The following is a 22,235-nucleotide window of genomic DNA, read 5'->3' as shown; positions in this document are numbered from 1 at the left end:
ATTTGTATTTCAACTTGTTAGAACTTTATCAGTTATGGTGTCACTATATTTTCAGCTCTGGTGTGGCAAAATGTGCTCTAGATTTTAATTGAATTGAATGTCCGTTTGTAATATTAGTACTTCTATGTTATCTTTTCAGCTCTGGCGTGGCAAATCGAATTGAACATCCGTCTGTAATATTAGTACTTCTATGTAAAATGTAATTTTTATTTTGATAGATATTTATCTTTTATTAAGTTTATATTCAACACAATTTCTTTTTGTAATGAAAATTTTTGATAATCACAAAATCAATATTGAATATTAAAAATTGGTAAAACATTTCAAAATTACAAAATTCAAAGCAAGTTAAACACAAAGTTAAATGAAAATAATAAGAATCCTACACACCATACATTGCAAACACTTCTGCTACTGTTTCCGGTTCTTGATTTGGGATTGGGTATACCTCTGGCCATTTGCTGAAATAATCCATAACCACCAGTACATATTTGTTTCCGCAGTTGCTAGTAGGAAATGGACCTGCGACATCCATAGCGATCCTTTCAAATGGTGCACCTGAGTTATATTTCTTCATCTGGCCATGACTTCGGGTTTTGGGCCCAATAGATTCTCTGTTTAATCTTCTCGAGCGTCTTCGTGATTCCAAGATGACCTCCGCTTGGACCATTATGCAGCTCGCTGAGCACGTCAGGAATCCTCTTTCTGGGAACAACTATCAGTTTCTTCTTGCATTGACCATCCTCACTCTCCCATACTCGATGCAAGCAACCGGACATCAATTCTAAACTGTTCCATTGTGCCCAATATGACTTCGCAATGGGACTCACTGCTGACATCTCTCTATTTGGTCTTTCGTTTCGTTCGAGCCCTTGCATAACATGTGTCAGATCTGTATCTTCTAGCTGACACTTCCTTAGTTGCTCCTTGACCCATTCATCCGCACACATTATAGTCATAAGCCGGACATCTATAATGTCTTTAGCCTCGGCCTTTGAACAGTTCTTGCATTCCAAACTACATGGTCTTCGTGACATTGCATCGGCATTCCCATGGGTACTACCTTTCCGATGCTCAATGGAAAAGTCATAGCTTTGGAGCCGCTCGATCCACCGTGCCAATTGTCCTTCTGGATTACGGAACTGCAGAAGCCATTTCAACGCTGCATGATCTGTCCTGACGCGGAATCGCTGGCCGTAGAGGTATTTGTGAAAATTTTTAATGCACTCTACCAATGCCAACAGCTCTCTCCGTGTAACGCAGTAGTTCCTTTCTGGTTTTCCAATTGAACGGCTGTAATATGCAACTACCTTCTCCTGTTCATCAACCAATTACAAAACGCCTCCTATAGCATATCCGCTCGCATCTGTATCTAGAATAAACGTTGCTCCTGGAATCGGATATGCCAACATTGGGGCAGTGCACAAACGCTGTTTCAATGTTTGGAAAGCTACTTCTTGCTCCTTCCATTCAAAAGCTTTATTTTTTCTTGTTAGCTCGTGAACGCTATGGGCTAAGCTGGCAAAATTTGGTACAAATCGCCGGTAATATGTGCACAGCCCAAGGAAACTTCTCAATTCATGCAGATTCTGTGGTCTTGGCCAATCCTTCACTGCTTCTATCTTTTCATTCGCGGTGCAGATGCCCTCCGTCGTTACTTTATGACCCAAGTAACTAACTTGCTTCTTGAACAGAGAACACTTTTTGGGACTAAGTTTCAGACCAGCACCAGCTATTCTTTGAAAAACCTCCTCCAAGTTCTTCGAAGTTCTTTCCCAATACGATGATGTCGTCTAGGTACACTTAGCATGTTTTCCAATGTAGTCCGTTCAGTACCTGATCCATGAGTCTTTCAAAAGTAGCTGGTGCATTACATAGTCCAAAAGGCATCACTGTAAATTGCCAAAGACCATCACCGACACCGAAGGCTGTTTTCTCTTTATCTTTCACTTCCACTTGCCAGTAGCCGCTTTTCAAGTCCAGTGTGGAAAACCATTTCGTACCAGAGAGCGAGTCCAGAGTGTCGTCAATTCTTGGCAATGGGTAGCTATACTTTTTCATAACGTCATGCAACTTCCGGTAATCCACGCAAAACCTCATTTTTCCATCATTCTTCTTTACAAGTACTACCGGTGAGCTCCATGGACTAGCTGATGATTCGATGACGCCGCTGTCGCTAATTTCTTGTATGATTTGACTCACAACTTCCCGCTTCGCCAGTGGAACACTACGTGGAGCTTGACGGATCGGCCTCGCATCTCCAGTGTCAATTTGATGTTTCACAACGTTGGTGCGACCTGGTTTGGAGCCATCTTGGCAAAATATGTTCGCGTACTTTACGAGCAGTTGTTTTGCCTTACTCAGATAGTCTTCCTCTAGTCCTTCCGTCAATGCCGTGATGTCATCTGAAAGATCAATATTGCTAGTTGAAACCTCTTCCTAGAGCTGTTCACAATTGATTATTACTTCAGCCTCTTGGCATCTTCCCAAAATAGCTCCTCTGGTCAGTTTGAGTGGTGACTTGAACTCATTGAGTACTCTTACCGGGATACGTCCATTTTGTTTTGTTATAGCCAGTGTTCGGCCTGGGTGCGTCTGAAACCGGCAGTGGGTAGGCGCACACGGGTCGATCTCGGAAGGGATGGTTCACTCAAAATATACAGAGAAGAAAAAGAGAACGCAAAGAGGATTTCCTCGTTATAATAGAGTATTTAATTAAATTGAAAGAAAATATACAATGCAAAGGTGACCAGTGATATTTTACCTGTATAACAAAGTACGGCGTTGATCCTTGGACGATGCGTATCGTTAGGCGGTTGATCGAGAAAGAGGCCGGTTGTGCCGTTGATGACAACCGCTAAGCCGCGAAAAAAGTCCTCTGGTATTAAAGAGGGAGAAAAGCCACACACACAACCACCCTTACGTATACGTGCATAGGTGCTGACAACCGGCACACACACACACACATGCATGTGTGTGAACCGCATGCATGTGCATGCATGCACCGAACTATGGCGTGAGTGTGGGTGGCTGGAAATATTATTAAAACGTTAGGAAGGGGCGCCGTCAATCAAGTGAAAGTTAGGCATTGGGCTTAAACATGCCGCCCCCTTGCGGTACGCAACCTCACAGTCCTCCAAGGATCACCAACCGTAAAGAAGAGGAAAAAATAAAAACTTATAACTAACTTAATATAACGACGGCCAGTCCGCCGGCTTGGCAGCACGCACGATGAGTTGCATAACGTGCAGGCAAGAGTGTTGATGCCTCGGTCATTCGCCACTCTTCCCGTCCTGGTTAGAGGTTGACGAGCCATGGTTGCCTAAAGCTAGGGATAAAGAAAAGCAGTAAGAAGATATATGTATGTGTTGATATTTCTTGCCGTTTAAAAAAAAGACTCCATTTATTTAAAAACGTACTATTTAAATGTATGAACTTAAACAATAGGCTAATATGTTGAAGATTCCAGGCTGGTTACGTATGAAACAAAAGATTTTTTTTTCACTCCATAAATAAAAATATAAATAAATGAACGTGTAATATATTCTAATTTACGAATTAGGCTTCTGGCCGTAATGAATATATAATAATAATAATAATAATAATAATAATAATAATAATAATAATAATAAAAAGTAACCCCTAAGGTGTCGTAGCACCCACCCGATTACAGGGTTTTAATGTTGAATTGGGTTTAACCGAATGAGGTTAGGAAGATGCAAGAACCTTTTCATTTAGCTCAGATCGGCTGGGTTCCCGAGAGCACCCACCCGAATATTGTGCTCTGCGCGAGCAGGGGTCCGAACGAGGGCGGCAAAACTCCTGGTGTTATCACCTCGGCATATACGTCGGCGCCAAGAACCAGCCGGATCGGTGTGGAGGCATAAAACTGCGGGTCTGCCAGGCGGATATGCTCGTAGGGAGCCGCCGTGCTGGAGTCGATACTGTGCGATGAACTGACGCGCTGAAAATCGCTGATGCACATCGCGTGGGTCGTCACCGTCTTGCTGTTGCCGTATTTCCCGCGGAATCGGATAAAACAGCCGAGCTCTCCGGCGGCGTGGGTGGTCGGCAGTGCTAAGTCCTGCGCCAGGCTGCGGTCGATCGTTGTGCGGGGGGAACATGCATCAATAAGTGCACGCACAAGATGTAATCGCCCCCCGGCTTCCACCTTCACGACCGCAGTTGGCGTAAGACTAGCCATTGGTCGCAAAGTGGGACCCGAGGTTGTGTTGCTGATGGGATTACCGTTACGGAATGTCGTACGGAGAGGTAGCTGGCGCGGCCGTGGGGCCAGTCTACGCTCATGGTTGCTGTCCTTGTAAGTGGAATTACTCGTGCGATGTCGATGGCGTGGCCGAATGGCCAGTCGACGTTCGTGGCTGATTGGATGACTTTGCGTGTGTCGTTTACTGAGTGAGCGGGAAGGCCTTGCTTTTGCTTAGGATAATCGAACCGTAACTGTGATATTCGCTTTGATATCTGTATAGTTGTGACATCAACCATATTGCTATTTGCTGTAACGCTTCACCACGTTTTTCTCTACTACGATAATCTACATTACATTTGTTATAAAAGCATGGATACTGCTGGACCATTGATAACAGTCTTGTGGTGGAGACATTATTCCAAAGGGATTATTAAGGCCTAGAAAATTCTTTGGCGCCGGTATGATTACATCCAAGGATGTACCACGGCTACTTGAAGAGTTTTCATCAGATTAAGAGTCGCAAATTCGGCTACTATCATATTGCTTCGAAGCCGCTTCAGCAGCTACTTTCTTATATGTATTTGATAGAGTGAATGCTTTACGTTTACGACTTGTGCGCCCTGTGGATATAGATGGTGCTTTGTTTATGTAAACAGGTTCAGTTATATTCGATTCAACAGTGCTAATAGCTACAGTAGGAGGTTGAAGATCAGACCCACTTGTATCATCTTCTATGTTTGTTGGACATTGCGACGCCACTGACGGCGGAACATTCGGCGAAATATCTTGTAGTTTTACATTTTCTTTCTTAGACATCTGAATAACTTTATTCACGATATTTGCATCATTTGCGTTCTCATCATCTGAATCCAATATTTTTTCAGACATCATTCGCTCAGAGTTGATCTGTTTTTTAGCTGATTTCGGTCTCATACTATTACTAGTATTCGGGATTTCGTCATCTGATATAAATATTTCGTTATGAGTATGGAATTCGCAAACATCCAAAGAAGTTTTAGGTTTAGGTGATAAGGGTGGGCTCTTCACAATATCTCCATAGCTTGTGTAACTGTTGTTGCAAGATGATAATAGTTTACCGATTATCGGACTGTCTGTGTTTGGTATTGGATTTTTCATAGGCTTATTACATCAGCTGCGGTGATATCCACGACAACAGTCATCACATGTTCCAACAACGTCCTCTAATTGAGTGCGCTTACAAGCTACACACATGTGTGAATTTCCATTGCCACTACTACTTCCCAGTCGCTGTTGTCGAATCTGGTTCATCGACTACCAAATTGGCGCCGTTAGTGATGTAAGAGTCGGCTTGAATTCCACTACTCACAGCTGGATCTAGTACTACTTTATAATGAATGGCGGGTATTATTGGTGAAGGTTGCTGTGGCGCATGAGTAGCTGATGAAAACGTATGAGCAGCAGAGGGAATTGCAGGGTTTGCAGTTATTGCATTTGAATCTAAAGCTGTTGGTGGTAAGCTATTATGCGTTGCTAAGGAATCACTATAATGATTATTTATACAGATATATATGCGATCTAATACGAGAGTAGAGTTTGATGTGGTTGTCGGAGCTGGTGAGGAAACCATTGTTGATGTAGTAGTTGTTGCATCAGTAACAGCTATACCCTCATTAACAGTATTAGACAATATTTTCGCTGCACTACCCCCATGGTCATTAGCCAATGACATGAAAAATTGATGTTGTAGTTGGACATCATCATGCGTTATCTGCATTGGTCCTGTTGCTCCTGATGAAGCAGGAAAATGTTGTGTGAAATGAGTCGGTAATAATGTTGATAACTGCTGTGTATAAGAAGGGGTTTGATGTGGTGCATGGTAAAATTGAGGAAGTTGTATAATGTCATCTTGAGTTGTAGGATCAACCTCTTTTGTAAGATTATATATATGTTGCTGTGGATTTTGATGAGCTGGCGTTGTTGACATGGAAGGAGGGACATTCGCTCCTACGGTGCTGTAATATATCGGTGCAGATGATTGTAAACCAGCAATGGCTGTACGGTAAAAAGTTTTTTTTTTCAAAGCGCTAGTCAATTGGACTTGATTTGGATCGTAAAACGCTGAAACTCCAGGTGCGGAGATTGGGGAAAGATTCGTATCAACATGTGTGCCACTGTTTCCACACGTCCTGATCGTCTGAAGTTGAACTTGCGCAGGTTTCTGATGCACAGACAACGGGATTGTTGAAGTGTGTGGATTGAAGAAACTACTTATAGTTGGGGTCATGGTAGTATTATGTGATGGATTTCCTGAGTGTCTAGGGTGTGCATGATTTTGAACAGACGTATTGTCTGCATGGACATTCACCCCGTAAGGAGAGTTGTTATTCATTTTTATCTGCTCAAGGCTATTGTTCCGCAACTTTATCATTTAGTGAATATTCACTTAAAATTTCATTAGAAGTTAAAGAGCTAAGACCGATTGACGACCCAACAATAACTAAGTTATTTTATATTAATAATTATTCGATTAAACTAAAATATTTGCACCCGAAATTGTAGTTAAATCCGTCAGCCATTTTTCACTACTCCGTTTCCACCATTCTGCGAGAGGCAACGTCTTTCTTCATTGTATTATAAAAAGATAATACTGAATACCGACTTCTGTGCATATTAGAAAGGGTTGTATTTGATTTCAAACAATGTTCGTATCATCGTATGGAACAAATGTTCCTTTGAGATTTGAGACTTAGGTAACCTTTGGCCGAGTGCGTATGTTCGTGGCAGACCGTGGGTCTGAGGTAGGTTTCTGGTATCCTCGCTCGGGGTGAGCGAGTGAGTTGGGTGTGATTTGGTGTCCTCGCTCGGGGTGAGCGGGTGAGTTAGGTGTGATTTGGTGTCCTCGCTCGGGGTGAGCGGGTGAATTGTGGGTTTGATTTTTTTGAAATTTAAAATAGAATAGGCCGAAGGCCTTTATGTTCTTCGGCAGATAGCGGATCTGCGGTAGGTTATTGGTTGGCCTCGTTTCGGGTGAACGAGAGCTGGGTTTTTGGTGGATTATTGATAGGGAGGTGGAGTTCGGAAAGGAGGGAGAGAAACGGAGGGATTGTTATGAGGAGCTCTTGGCCTTCTCGCAATCCATCTCCTCCGTTGGAAGAAGGATCAGTTTGACCAAAGGCCGTCTGACTTGACCCTTCTCTGTTATAAGGTCTACTACGCGAACTCGGTTATCTTCGCCGGGGTGTACATTGACGACTCGACCTAACCATTCGTTGGGAGATAAGTTGTCCTCTTTGAGGACAGCGAGATCTCCCACTTTTATATTTTCTTTAGGATGCTTCCACTTCACTCGTTTTTGAAGTTCGGATAGATATTCCACCTTCCATCGTTTGCAGAAAGTGTGGTGGAGGGCTTTGAGTTTCTGCCATCGATTGATCGTCGAGGCAGAGCTCTCACTGGAATCTGGTTCTGGTGGAGCCAGCAGTTGGCTGCCGGTTAGGAAATGTCCTGGGGTTAGTGGTTCCAGATCCGTTGGGTCATTTGACCCTGGACTAAGAGGGCGCGAATTGAGGCACGCCTCAATCCGGCACAAAAGTGTTTGGAACTCCTCCATAGTACACTTATGGGGAGACGCGACCTTTTTGAAGTGGCTTTTGAAGCTCTTCACTCCCGCTTCCCACAGGCCGCCCAAATCTGGAGCGGCGGCGGGAATAAAATGCCAAGTTAATCCTTGTTGGCTGTACTTGGAGACTGTCTTATCTCGGCTTTCTGCCAGGAAGGCTTTAACTTCGGATCGTAAAGATCTCGACGCTCCGACAAAGTTTGTACCATTGTCGGAGTAGATGTTTTTCGGACATCCTCTTCTCGCGATAAAACGCCAAAAGGCTGCGAGAAAGCATGGAGTACTAAGGTCACTAGTGGCTTCTAAGTGGATGGCCTTAGTGGAGAAACAGACAAAAAGGCATACGTAGCCTTTTGACAGTCGACATCCCCTACCGCGGTAGCTTTTGATGTCGAAAGGCCCCGCGAAATCTACCCCGGTATTGGTGAACGCGCGGGTAAAGGTAGTACGTTCGCAGGGAAGGGTACCCATAAGTTGGGACTGCGCCTGCTTCTTGTGAATAATGCAGGTTTTGCAATTGTGGATGATGGCTCTGATCATTGTCTTGACATTCGGAATCCAATACTGGGTTCGAATAAGGCGGAGCATGAGCTGGTTCTCGCCATGAAGGGAATCGTGATAAATCATCATGACTGCAAGGCGAGACAGTCTGCAATTGTAAGGCAAGATGATCGGATGCCGCTCGTTGTATGACATGTCTTTTGAAGCCCCTAGACGCCCCCCTGTTCTAATAATATCATCTTTGTCGATATATGGGTTGAGTGACAGTATTTCACTCTTTCGATCGATAGGTTCCCTATTTTTCAATTTTAAATATTCTGTCCCGTAAAATTGTTTCTGGCAGACTCGTATTAATGCTTGAGTCGTTGCCTTAATCTCATCGGCTGAGATTATACACGACCTTTCGTGGAACATTGCTTTAGCTTTTGGGTGAGTTCGTTTATAAAATCTCCTAACATAGGATAGAACCTTTAAAGCCCTGGGTAAATTTAAAAAACGGTTGAGAATATCTACCTGATCTACCCTTGTCGTGGCATATGTTTGTGCCATCTTCTCCTCAACGGACGTTTTGTATTCGGTCTCTTGTGCTGGCCAGTGGGAATTGTTGCATGCACCGAACTATGGCGTGAGTGTGGGTGGCTGGAAATATTATTAAAACGTTAGGGAGGGGCGCCGTCAATCAAGTGAAAGTTAGGCATTGGGCCTAAACAGCCAGGGTTTTTCCTACAAGTATGTTCGGTGTTGATTTGTTTGCTGCTTCGACAACCCACAATTTGTTTGTCCCACAATCTCCATCAACCTTTGGCCAGATGACTGCTTCTGATTTTGTTGGTATTTGCTGACTCTCTTCCACCAGCACTCGTTCACTGCTGTAGTCTCTCTCGTAGCCGAAATTAAGTGGCCCATCCATGTTCTTATATCGCATCGCCTTGCTTTGCATGTCGATCTTGATGCCTTCGTCGATTAAGAAGTCCACTTCAATTATGATTTCATCAACAATCTCTGCCACTATAAAATTGTGTACTACCGTGACGTTTCCAATTACGACTTCACATGATACTTCTTCTAGAACCGTGGTGTCTTCTCCAGTGGCTGTACGCAATCTTGCTCCATGCAATGGTCTTATCTTCTTGTTGTTGACTAAATCCGCTCGAATGATGGAATGAGATGCACCCGTATCTACGGTCAGTAAACGCTCCTTTCCATCCACATGTCCTCCGACAGTAATATTGTTTGACCTTATTCCAATTTGTGGGATAGAGATTATGGGGCATTCAATTGCGGGAGCCAGCTGTTGCCCCTTGCGGCTGACTCGCTTTAGTTTAACGATTGAGTAGATTTGGAGATTTGCTCATCTCCTTCAGCTCTGCGTTTACGGCCACCCACATTGTTGGAACTATTAGAACCGGTTCTGCAATGACGTGCAATGTGACCTGGGTTGCCGCACTTGAAACATTTCATAACTCCAGCATTTTTCTGTTGTGACCCCTTCAGTGCTTCCAAAATTGTGTATACCCAGTCTGGCCTTTCCTCTTCCACGCGATGAGCTGTGTACACTGGCTTACGCAAAAGTGAGGATCTTTCCTGAGTCAGTGCATGCGATACCGTTTCAACAAATGTTAGTTTTGGATTCGCATATGTAGCTCGTTTCGTTTCCACATCTCGTATGCCATTTATGCTCTGGATTTTTACCCTCTCGGTGTATTCCACGGGTGCGTCCACATTTACTAGATGGGCCAGTTTTTCGACATCCGACGCAAAGTCCTGCAAAGTGTCATTCACTTTTTGGTAGCGATTTTGCAACTCAATTTGATATATCTGTTTCCTATGCTCGCTTCCGTAACGTCTCTCGACAGCGGCCATCAATGCTTCATAACTGTTTCTTGCGTACTCTGGAATAGTCTGCAAGATTTCAGCTGCAGGCCCTTTCAATGCCACGAACAGTGCAGCGAATTTATCTTCAGCACTCCAGTTGTTCACTGTTGATGTCTTCTCAAATTGAAGCTTAAAGACCTGGAAAGGAACAGATCCGTCAAAAGATGGAATTTTTACCTTCGACCTTTTAAATCATCGACTTCTGCCTGAAATTGTGCGATTTTTGCATCCTGCGATTCAAGTTTTGATGATACCCTTGCTTCCTGTGCCTCCAGCTGCGAGGATATGCGAGTTTCTTGTGCTTTCAACTGCTCAGCCATATATGACTTCTGTTCTTCTAACTGTGTTTCCATCTTGGTTGTTATACGAGTCTCCTGCGATTCTAGTTGGGATGCCATTTGTGACGTCATATATGTCTTCTGTTCCTCCAGTTGAGATGACATATATGTCTTCTGTTTTGCCAGTTGAGATGACACTGTCGATGTTTGTGCAGATATTGCAGCCAATATCATGTTTAAGTCTGTGCTGGTAAATGCCTGCGATGTTTCGTTTTTCTCTTCAATTTTTGTTGTTGTCTCGTCGACATCAAGATGAAAGACATACTCTTCCACGTTAATTCCTTCTGCTTCCATTGCCTCTCGTAGTCGTGCCTGAAGTTCGAGTTTAATGCCGGTTGTATTCAATCCACGGCTCTCCAACTCCTTCAGTTGCTGGATCTTAAATTCACTTAACTTTGCCATGTCCTTGTTGTCCTCTGGAATTTATTCAACAATTCCTCTTCTGACACCAATAGTAACGAATTTACTAAAATTCCTCTTATTTGCAACCTTCAACTAATGTTCGAATCACTAAACTGTTGAATAAATAACTCCAATATTGAATAATGCAAAAATGGTCTTTATTAGACTACTTGAAAATAACACTTATACTTCGCAACTGATAGCTTGCTTAAATCAAACTGATTTTCGTGCCTCAACTGTTGCTGCTTTTATAGTGTTTGGTTTCCTCGCTGCCATATTTCTAGGCGGTTCTAATCTAGAATTTACTAGTTAGTTAGCAACTATAAAATTACCAACTATAACTACGTTTATAGCTTCTCATATGCGCGTGTATATGTGAGTGTTACTTGCACAAATTATTGCCTACTTTTGAGCGCATCTCAGATAAGATATATGGATGTGTTTGTACGTTTTCTCTCCGCTGCATGTACGTACCTATGTGTAGACATAATGATTGATTCGTTTATGTAGATACAAGTGAATGCCTGCTTTGTTGTTGTGGCTTCATTTACTTAGCATCAGACTAGTGATGTGAGCATCACTAAGTGTCACTAATATTCGTCACAATATTTTGTGTCCTATTCATTTGTTAAATTGCTGTGAGAAATGTTAGAAACGTTACCAACGAGTGGGAACATTATTTCACTTGCAAAGTTTGAAAGCACCCTTAGCCAAAACAAATGTCGAATTCTCCTTCTTATGCTTTCCTAGCAACAAAAGTTGGAAGATGGCTAATTTCTCACGTAAGATGTCGCTAGTGTTGCTCGATCTGCCGTTCGCCGTAAAAATACGTGCAATCTCCTCATAATGCATAAGATTGTGTGAAAAACTGCTTATGTGACGGGGCTTTAATACGCGTCGTTTATTGGTGTATACTTGTATGTGTGTCTGTTTTCTCTTTTTTCCCCAGTTAGAACACTACTTGTTATATAATGCATTAAACTATTCGTAGTGCTAAAAAAATTATGCGTGAGAAATTCAAAAAGTTTACATCAGTTTGTTAAGACAGAGTGACAAATACTCACGTATATTTTTCTATACATGTGAGCAGTAGCGTTGCCAAATGTCCCGTATTGGCCGGGACATCCCGTATTTTTAACAATTTTTAATGTGTCCCACCGGGAAATGCTATGTCCCGGCATTTTCACAATATCAAAATTAATAAATTATAATCTGCTACGAAACATGGCCATATTTTCGGCTTTGATTGTATTCAGCTCATTAGCATATTGCATGCAACTCTGTAAATAAGAAAAATTCATCCTAATGTGGTTCTGAATATCTTCAATGTTTGACATTTCGCACACCTAAATATTCATTTTGCAAGGCAAATGTTGTGTTTTAAAATAACATTTAGAAAATGAATACATAGAATATTGAATTCGCATTAAACTCAGTAAATGTATTAATTGTTAGCCTGTTTCATAAAAATATTTGTTATAAATAAATGAGTTTAAAAAGCTTAATTCTATATAAAAATTATTTCGCCGAATGAGCAACCCATACAAATATATAGGTGTTTCCTATTTTTCAAATGTCCCGGGAAATTGTTAAAAATCCCGGGAATTTGGCTCAAATTTGAGGTTGGCCCGGGAACCCGAAATAAAAATCTGGCAACCCTAGATTTTTCTCTTTTCAATATGCTATTCATATGCCATATAGGTATAACATGATTTATACAGCAACGAATGTCATAAAGCTATGCGTTAGCGTTATGGCATAAATAACATATTAGCTGTGTTTTTTTACATCTATAGACGTTTACGCTTAAACTTTATATGGGCTGCTAAGCATCAAACTTTAAATACACCTCTGAAATTGCTGCGCATAAAATTTGTACTACTAAATTTGAATAGCATTATACTCAAATGCAACTGAAATATGTGTCTATGTTTCACCTCTACACTAATTCTATGTATCACTTCTGAAAATGGTGTGTGCCCACTATTCATCGCAACCGATTCAGCTATAGGTTATTCACAGCCATACAACAGAGGTTTTTGTCTCTGCTTTTCGGTACAACATGCTGTATAGCTATTTGCCGCTAGATGGGTCTCCTACGCATTATCTAAGCGAAAAGCGTTTATTTTAAGCGCAAACATACGCGTGTAAAAAACACGGCTTTTATCTAGCTGTTGTATTTATCTGATATTCCTAATGCATATATAATGAAATAAATAACAAATTATCTAGCTGTTATACTTACCCCATAGTCGTAACGCATCTATAACGAAAAAAATAACACTTACATTTTCTTAATAAAATTTTTATTAAAAGGCGAAAGGAAGTGTTAAATGATATGTTGCCATCGTTGAACACAATGAAAATACACCAACAATTAGTCTCTGAAGCGAAACGGACGTTCGTTTCGTAATAGAGAATGGGGCCCTAAAAGAAATGCAGCTGCATGGCGCTGTCAGAGTAAGGAAATGAAGCAGGCGCAGTATGTATAGGTGGATTTCAAGGCGAATCTATACCAGGTGGTAGTTTCGATTAACTGATATATTAAAGTACAAGGCGCTGTAAATCATCAAGAAGAAGCAATCAGCTGTTGGGATAACAACATCCGGTCATAGATGAATGGATTTGCAACTCCTTGTTTCGAGAGAGCGCTGTGAAAATGCACATTTTTTATAACATTTGTCAATGATGCCACTCCAAACAAAAATGAATATATCTAAATATGGGGATTTTTCACATACATTACGGCGATTATAGTTTCAATCATTTAATAAAATGATAGTCGTAAAATATTCATTACTTTAAACTTATTTTACAATAATACGACTAGTTAGAGTCAAATATAAACAAATCTAAGTAAAATTTACATTTTGATTAAATTAATTAGTCCGATATTGTAACGTATTTAACTCACAGTGAAAACCATAAATTCTTTTGAAATTTCAGTAAATCGGACCTATGATATAATAGTTAATTTTAATGATATCCTTGTAGACATTTCCATCTGGTCAAAGTCGTCAGGTGCCTCTCTTGCACATGAAAAATGTAAGATATTCCACATTTGCAGAAAGCACATCTGCCCATCTATAAGTGTAAGCTTAAATAATGTAAATATTGCCAATAGTTCTAGTCTAAAATTCCTTGGAGTTATTTTTGATAAAAAGCTTACGTTTAAGGACCATTGTAAATATCTAAAAGAATGTCTAACAGTAGGTCTTAATATTATAAAATATCTTTCGTCCAAGCACTGCTTGGTACACACTGCAACACTAATAAATATCACAAAGGCACTAATCTTATCAAAGATAGACTACTGACTAGCCATTTACGGACCTTGCTCAAAAAGTGACCTAAAACTAGTTACCCCACCGTACCACATAGCAGCTCGAAGAAGCATCCGTGCCTCAGGCTTTGCAAACGATGAATGGCACTTCTTATACACTGACGCCTCGAGATTAAATTCAGCCACTGCGTTTGCGGTTGTCGATGCAAACGAGAATACGTTAAAGGCAGGACATCTGCTTCCATTTTGCTCAGTATACACAGCTGAAGCCCTGGCGATATATTTAGCTGTGCAATATGCTCTGATAGCCTATCCGCAATAAACATGTTAAATAACGCTAGCAAAAAATCATTGATCTCTTCCGAAGTAATGCTGGCTCCAGACTTCAGACGGCTTATTGCAAATCATCTTGGCGCAACCAAATTGAGTGAATGGCAAAAATTCAATCACCACTACAATAATTACAACATAAGTGGAGAAAAACCAGTTTTTCCACAGAAAGTTTTATGCAGCGACTTAAAAGCGTTTATACGTCTGCGTATCGGCCACACTGTAGTAACTCATTGCCATATAATTAAAGGAGAAACACAGCCGCAATGTCCGTTTTGTGCTACCCGGACATTGTCTGTAGTCCATCTTCTAGACGAATGCACAAATTTACAGAACGCTCGTGCCGAAGTTTTTGGAAACATCACTCCATCTAACTATTTGCGAAATATGGAACTAAAGAACATACAAACAGTAGCTAAATTCTTAAAATTGTCAAATTTGAAAAAACTAGTTTAAAAAGACAAATAGATATATGTACATATATGCACATATGCATATGGAACTACCATTAATGATATATGATTTAAGTAAAATACTAAGTAGTCTTAAGGAGAGCCGAAGGTCTGTGTTACTTGTGCTCCTTCTATTGTAATTTGGTGATTTATCACCTATTTTCTATATAATAATAATAATAATAAAATATAATAGTTAACATCATTTAGGTTGGATTTTATATAATGTGCCACGATTTTCAAACTTTTGTTGATTTTTAGGGGTAGAGGAGGTCCTAAAAATCACAAAATTATCATCCGCAACTCTAGGAAAATCTTAGTTTATGAACTATAAGCTTTTTAATTTCCAAATTTAGTAAAATTTCAACTTAAGTCCTGCACTTAAAATTCGCGTCGCATATGTCGATAGCGGTATCAAAAGACGCGTATTTGCGTCAAGATTCAAAATCCGAAAGCAGAAACTATATTTTTTATCTCGTTTAAAAGTTATTCGGGGAAAACCCGTCGGTACTATTGTCGATTTTTTCGTTGTTGCAATTAAACAAACGAAAACCTATGAAGGTGGTGAATAGTGTTGCCAGCTCCATTGTGAATGATAACTAAGTGTGATATCTTCTGCATAGACGTCAAAATTCCAAAGTGATTGGACCACCTGATTTGTATTTGACTATCGCTGTCTCATTCTGTATCTCTTTCTATCACCCGCTGAAGATAGGCGCCGCCATATTGAACACCCTGTCAAAACGCTAAAAAGTAGCCATATTGAACATCCTGCCAGGCATTTGACAGATAAGATATCACACTTAGTTGTCATTCACAATGGCCAGCTCTGCAACAATGTCTTTTTATCTTGGTAGAACATTATAAGCACGTGATGTCCTTCTGCGTAGTACACCCTTCTGGGCTTAAGTGCAGAATACATACATTTGTCAAATTAAAACTAAGTTTACTTAAACTCTAGTCAAATTAAAACTACAGTTAAACTTCGCAGTAGTTTTTCAGTCACAGTTTAAGGTAGGTTTTTTTGTGCGGCAACATTGGTTTTTTTATTATCTAGATAATTTGCAGATACGGCAACAGCTGGATTTTGTTACCCAACAAACAAGCAACAAATTTTCTCCAGCGATATATATATCTAGTTCTCGAGTTGATATCCAACCTCATTCTCCAATCATTAGCCGTGTTTTTTTATACACGCGTATACGTTTACGTTTTCGCGTGAAAAAAAAACGATTATCCTCGCTTAGATAATGCTTAGGAGACCCATCTAACGGCAGTGGTTAAATAACTAGCTACAGCCACAGAGTGTACCGAAAAGCGGAGACACAACCCTCTGATGGCCATAGGGTATAACATATAGCTAAACCAGTTGCGATGAATTGTGGACACACATAGAATACATAGAATTAGTGTAGAGGGTGAAACAAAGACACATATTTCAGGTACATCTGAGTATAATGCGTATTGAAATTTAGTAGGACAAATTTTATGCGCAGCAATTTCAGAGGTGTATTTAAAGTTTGTCGCTTAGCAGTTCATATAAAGTTTAACCGTATAGACGTTTACGTGTAAAGAAAAACACGGCTATTTTGTAAAATTAAGAGTTTTTGAGTTGATCTCCAATGTCATTAGTATTTTCCAATTATTATCGAACTGTCGAGAGATTTTGAGAAATGTTTGTCGCTTAGCAGTTCATATAAAGTTTAACCGTATAGACGTTTACGTGTAAAGAAAAACACGGCTATTTTGTAAAATTAAGAGTTTTTGAGTTGATCTCCAATGTCATTAGTATTTTCCAATTATTATCGAACTGTCGAGAGATTTTGAGAAATGTACAGTTCTCGAATGAATATTCAACAAATTTCTCCAGTTGATATTCGCTTGATATCGAGTTGAGGTGGTTTGAAAAAAATTCTCCAAGGTGGTACCACCAAAACCAACAGCTGGTTATTGTGAGAAATAAACACCTGGTTGATAGCAGTAATGAAGCGTTATTATTTAAAAATAAATTATACATGTTTTATTTTATTTTCGTGAAAATACTGTAGTATGGAATTTTACATTGGACTCCAGTTAGAGAACCACACCTTGTTAATTAAATTTTTTAATTCCCTCTTTTACTGAGTACGCTATGATTCTCGAGTTGAGCCACTGCTTCGAAGCAACTCTTGAAATTTCATAAGTATGCCTAGTCTAATGTGGTCACATAAATCGTTCCCGAGATGGTCGGGCTAGCACCTGTGCTGTGGTACCGCAGCGTACCGGATCTGTATCCGGCAAAGGACCATTACATCGATAACACTCCCCAAAGCCTTCGGGGAGCAACCTTATCGCTACAACAACAACAACAACAACCAAGCCTAATTTAAAGGCATGTGACGCCAGAAGTCATACATTCGAGTCCAGTTAGAGAACCAAAAGTTGGGAATTAAATTTTTTTCAACGTCAGTAATAGTAATTATACAAAAAATTCCTCTTTTGCTGAGTACGCTATGATTCTCGAGTGGAGCAGTGTTTCGAAACAACTCTTGAGTATGCGTTGTTATCAACATGAGCTCTAATGGTACTCAAGCCCAAATGTTTGTTGGGTATATTTCGTACGACCGCAAATAACTGTTAGCCATCATCCGGTGGCAAAGAGCCTGAGCCAGATAAATAATTTTGCATGTAAATACAACAACACCGATTTGAGACAGATAAATACAGATAGAAGTCTGGTTCAATTTGTGAGCCAGATAATTTGTTAATTACTTATCTTTAGTTAGGCAACGCTGCCTTTAATAAACCTACTTTTTCAAAAATAGATGTCGCTGTTTAGCCTTACGCCGTATGAGTTAAATGAAAAACAGCGCCGACATCTGCCTACCACATTTCACGTGTGCTTCCCAAGTCTCAATGATCCAGAGCATTCCCGTGAGAATTGAGCGTGAGCCGGAAATGTAAAACTCACTGGATGACGGCAGATATGTTAACTAGAGTTTAGCCCTGCCAGATCGGCCGCTTAAGCTTAGCTTAAACTGCAGTTAAAGTAGACTGAAAAACTGCAGAATAAGGTTAAGCGTAGTTTAACTGACAAACTGAGTTGAACTTGTACTGAAAAAACGGGCCTTAGTCCTTTGTAAAGTGTAGGAGGTAAAATAACATTTTCGAATACATTTTCACATACTCTAGAAAGCAAACATATATCTGAAAATACTATTTTGACACATTTTTTTTACTTCCGTTTGGCAATAAAAATCTTATCTAGAAAATCTCCAAAAAAACATTTTAATCCAATTTAAAATTTGCTCCTACCTTAAAATTATTTCCTATCAAAATATTACAGACATATGAATTTTAGGTTGCCATACCTGAAATATGTAATGATTGCACAAATGATTGAATATTTAATGAAGATTTATGCCCAAATTACATGTGCAGCATTATTGCCTGCAACGAGATCTGCGGAAAGTTCTAAGCATTTTTACTTTCTAGAGATTTGACTAAGATTGAAAGGTCGTATTCTGGACGATTATATATAACAAAATGACTGCATAAAATGTGTAGTATCGATAAAATCTATAGTAAGTAGGCAAAAGAAATTAAAAACTGTGATGTGGTTGTTACAATTTTGATGTTGAGCCCACAAAAAAACTACATTTTTTTTTGCTGATTTAGATTTGATCTCCAAACCGGTGTTGGACCCACCCAGGATAATTTTTAATAAGTGCGGCCGAAGTTCGCCAATGCAGAAAGGTGTTCTTCGCAAAAATACTATGGATGCCACTCCCGTTTTCAGAGCGGTCTGGGGCCATTTCTCGGTTTTTTGAAATATATCTAGACAGAAAAAAATTTAGTTTTGTAAGGCACATAGGTACGTCCCCCCACATCTAATACCGAAAACCAAAGCTGGGCTCGAGTTAGGCTTTCCTGGATCAAAAAGGCAATCGTATAAAAAAAATAGTACATTACTAATCGTAATGTAGTGAATGCCTTCATCCAGTGAGTTTTACAGCACTCTGGATCATTAAGACTTGAGAAGCAGAGGTCGTGATATTATCGCACACGTGAAATGTGATAGGTAGATGTCGCCGCTGTTTTTTATTTAACTCATACGGCGAAAGACTAAGCAGCGACATCTATTTTTGAAAAAGTAGGTTTATTAAAGGCAGAGTTGCTTAACTAAAGACAAGTAATTAAGAAATTATCTGGCTCACAAATTGAACTAGACTTCTATCTGCATTTATCTGGGTCAAATCGTTGTTGTTGCATTTACATGCACAATTATTTATCTGGCTCAGGCTCTTTGCCACCGGATGATGGCTTTATAAACGTTCAGTGTGGTATCTTAAGGGCGAATTAATGGTGACTTATAACCATAAAGCCATAACCAGATAAATCAGCTGATCGAACCTACCTTATGGAAAGGAATGTAATCGATTAATGGTGCTATACCATAACGCTAACGCCATAGCCATTCAATTGGTTTTTGGTTTCTCGCCATATCCATAACCTAAAAATATTTGGGTTGGTGAATTTAATACCCCTTTTTAGATTTTCTTCATTGTTTTGGATACGTTATGACTAAGATACTTATTTTTTGTGGAATATGTTTGTAATTTTTTCCGTTTTCATAATTTTTATGAAATTTTCACGATTTTTAGGTTAAGGCACCATTAATCGATCACATTGAGATGGTTATGGATATGGGTATGGTTACGACTATGGCGTTAGGGTTAAGAAAGTTTAATTTGGCTTTAAATTTATCAAAGTGCCATAAGAACAGATCGCTCATTTGCTGCAACGTCGTGATAACTCAAAAAACATGACTTGAGTTAATAACATATAAACGTACCCAATATAATGATCTATGTTGTATAAAAAAATCTTCGTGATCAGTTAAAAATTTACCACGTGTTATAAAAATGAAAATATGCCTTTATATGCGCAACATATGGCAGTTAAAATCTTTGAATGACTCTCCTGGAAAATTGTGTTGTTTGAGTTATGACGACGTTGCAGCAAATGAGCGATATGTGCAAAAAATATGACAGATCAAACAACAAACAAACTCTTCTTAAGCAATTCTTTAGTTCACCCCTTCGGGCTACCATTAGATGACCACGACGGCTACAATGAGCGATATACATATTTGGAATACAATAGATATCTCAAGTTTAATCTGGCTTACCTTTCAATGTTTGCTAGTTTTGATAGTCTTTAATTCGATTATTTTGGGCCAACATGTATGTATGCACCTCATTAACTTTTTTATTATACATTTCGTATACAGCCATTAATTAAAAACGTGTATTATTATGTATGGACGCTTACTGAAAGAACTTTACGCCATAACCATCATCCAACTGCACTACCTCACATTTGCCTTTATTTTCTAAAATGCGCAGTGCATTTAGCAGCACAGCCTCATCAATCACATGAAATTCTTTGCCCTCGGAATTTTCTCCAGACGCAATTTCATATAGAGTACATATTGCATTTATTTGCCCAGTCTCTTGAATCCAATCGTGAACCATATTCGCATACTCTTCTAATGTATACCAATACACCTGCCATTCAATGCGGCGCTTATCTAAAGGCGCCGCATGCCCTGTACGTTGCAGGTGCTCCAATATATGGTGAATAGTTTCTGGGGATAAACGTCGATTTAACGCTTCATTATAGAAAAGAGGAAATGATGTTTCGTTTATATTCACTTGGAATTTGTTTAAATGTTTGAGGTAGCGGAGAAAGAGATCCGACCAAACTTTAGTTTGTTGATTGCGTGTCTCTTCGTGCGGCTGTAAGCTGTAAAATTTGAGGAGGGTGATTAAGTAAGAAATTATTGCGATATTCGTTGTCTTACGTGAAAAATGGGGGAAATTTATATTCCCAAGGCCACTGAAAATCTGTCATGTCGCGTAAAAACCGACTTGTTGAGATAAATGAATTTGCGAAGGAATCGTTTTCGTCGACCTTTTTGGATGAGTTGCTGTTATGAGGAGTAAAGTGGTTAAGGAACACTGGGTTACACATGTTCAAACAATTTTTAATCACACACAACTTTGACATTTTTTTACACGCGTATACGTTTACGCTTAAACTTTATATGGAGCTAAACGTCGAACTTTATCTACTATTCTAAAAATGGTGCGCATAAAATTAGTACTCCTAAATTTCAATACGCATTATACTCAGATGTAACTGAAATATGTATTTCACCTCAGCACAGTTCTATGTATCACTAAAACTGATGTGTATCGAGCATTCATCGCAACCGATTCAGCTATATGTTATACATTATGGCCACCAGAGTTTTTTGTCTCCGATTTTAGGTACACCCTGTTCTGTAGCTAGTTATGTAACCACTGCCGCTAGATGGGTCTCCTAAGCATTATCTAGGGAGGATATGCGTCTTTTTTTACGCGCAAACGTAAACGTATACGCGTGTAAAAAAAACACGGCTAGAATTAGCGATACCCAATCGAATAAACTTTACTTTCAGCGATTAAAAAAGCTATAATTTTTTTATTTCACCGAGTAGCGGACTGACGTCTCATATATTTATCCTCTTTGCTACAACCCAATTGCCAACCTCACCTAACCGTGGCGAATCCTATTTTTTTAACAGCCGAGGCTCTGGCGACCCCAAGTTCCTCAAAATCGTACTGCGCCGTTAGTTGATGTATCAAATCAAATAAAAAAGGTTATAATCAGCTGTTCGATGCGGCCACCTTGTATCGTTCCGCCATGCAGACAATGACATTTGCTTTGAAAACTAGGAAACGGAAACGGAACGTTGCCAACAGAGTTGCATTGTGCTTTTGACTTCATTAGGCATTCGATTAGCTACTAATGAAATAATAATAGATTAGAATTTTGTAGGGGAGATTGAGCTCAATAAGCGTCTTAATGTAGAAAATTGCCTTTATTATTCAATAAGCCGTCTGTGTGAAATTAGTATTACAGTGAATCATTTAGCTTCAAAGGGGTAGAACTGTCCCTTAATTGCCTCCGAATCACTTTCACATTTATATTCTCCTCGCGCCCAATTAATACCAACCTAAGTGCAATACTAAACATTATTTTATACATTTTTTATTTATATTTTTGTTGTATTTTAAGGAAATATATGCTTATTTGCAAAATTTACACAATTGCAAGTAAATTATTTGTTCACTACTAGTTCACAATAGAGTGTCAGCTGTTTCGAAGTGAACTTTTGTTCGCCCGAAATTGCCGATAGGCGGAAAAAGTTCACCCG

The 22,235-nt window shown here is 39.6% G+C and overlaps 1 protein-coding gene across 3 annotated transcripts; it reads right to left on the bottom strand.

Annotated features, from left to right (window-relative positions):
- Nucleotides 1–203: 203 nt before the first annotated feature.
- On the bottom strand, nucleotides 204–20,963 carry Vps25 (vacuolar protein sorting 25). 3 transcript variants are annotated; one of them, XM_067770309.1, is made up of 4 exons: nucleotides 20,163–20,305; nucleotides 13,173–13,190; nucleotides 2,467–12,207; nucleotides 204–2,405 (listed from the first exon to the last, which is right to left on the bottom strand). In XM_067770309.1, the coding sequence occupies exon 3, from the start codon at nucleotides 6,618–6,620 to the stop codon at nucleotides 5,466–5,468; it is 1,155 nt and encodes a 384-aa protein (XP_067626410.1). In that variant the 5' UTR covers nucleotides 6,621–12,207; nucleotides 13,173–13,190; nucleotides 20,163–20,305; the 3' UTR covers nucleotides 204–2,405; nucleotides 2,467–5,465. The 3 variants fall into 3 exon arrangements, with proteins under 3 accessions (XP_067626410.1, XP_067626411.1, XP_067626412.1); XM_067770310.1 differs by lacking the exon at nucleotides 204–2,405 and adding an exon at nucleotides 20,838–20,963 and having other exon boundaries at nucleotides 2,690–3,328; nucleotides 20,163–20,779; XM_067770311.1 differs by lacking the exons at nucleotides 204–2,405; nucleotides 13,173–13,190 and adding an exon at nucleotides 20,838–20,963 and having other exon boundaries at nucleotides 2,690–3,328; nucleotides 20,163–20,779.
- Nucleotides 20,964–22,235: the final 1,272 nt, after the last annotated feature.

Source organism: Eurosta solidaginis, chromosome 3 (genome assembly GCF_040869045.1).
Source record: "Eurosta solidaginis isolate ZX-2024a chromosome 3, ASM4086904v1, whole genome shotgun sequence".
Classification (NCBI taxonomy): domain Eukaryota; kingdom Metazoa; phylum Arthropoda; class Insecta; order Diptera; family Tephritidae; genus Eurosta; species Eurosta solidaginis.
This window is presented reverse-complemented; position numbering and strand designations above follow the sequence as displayed.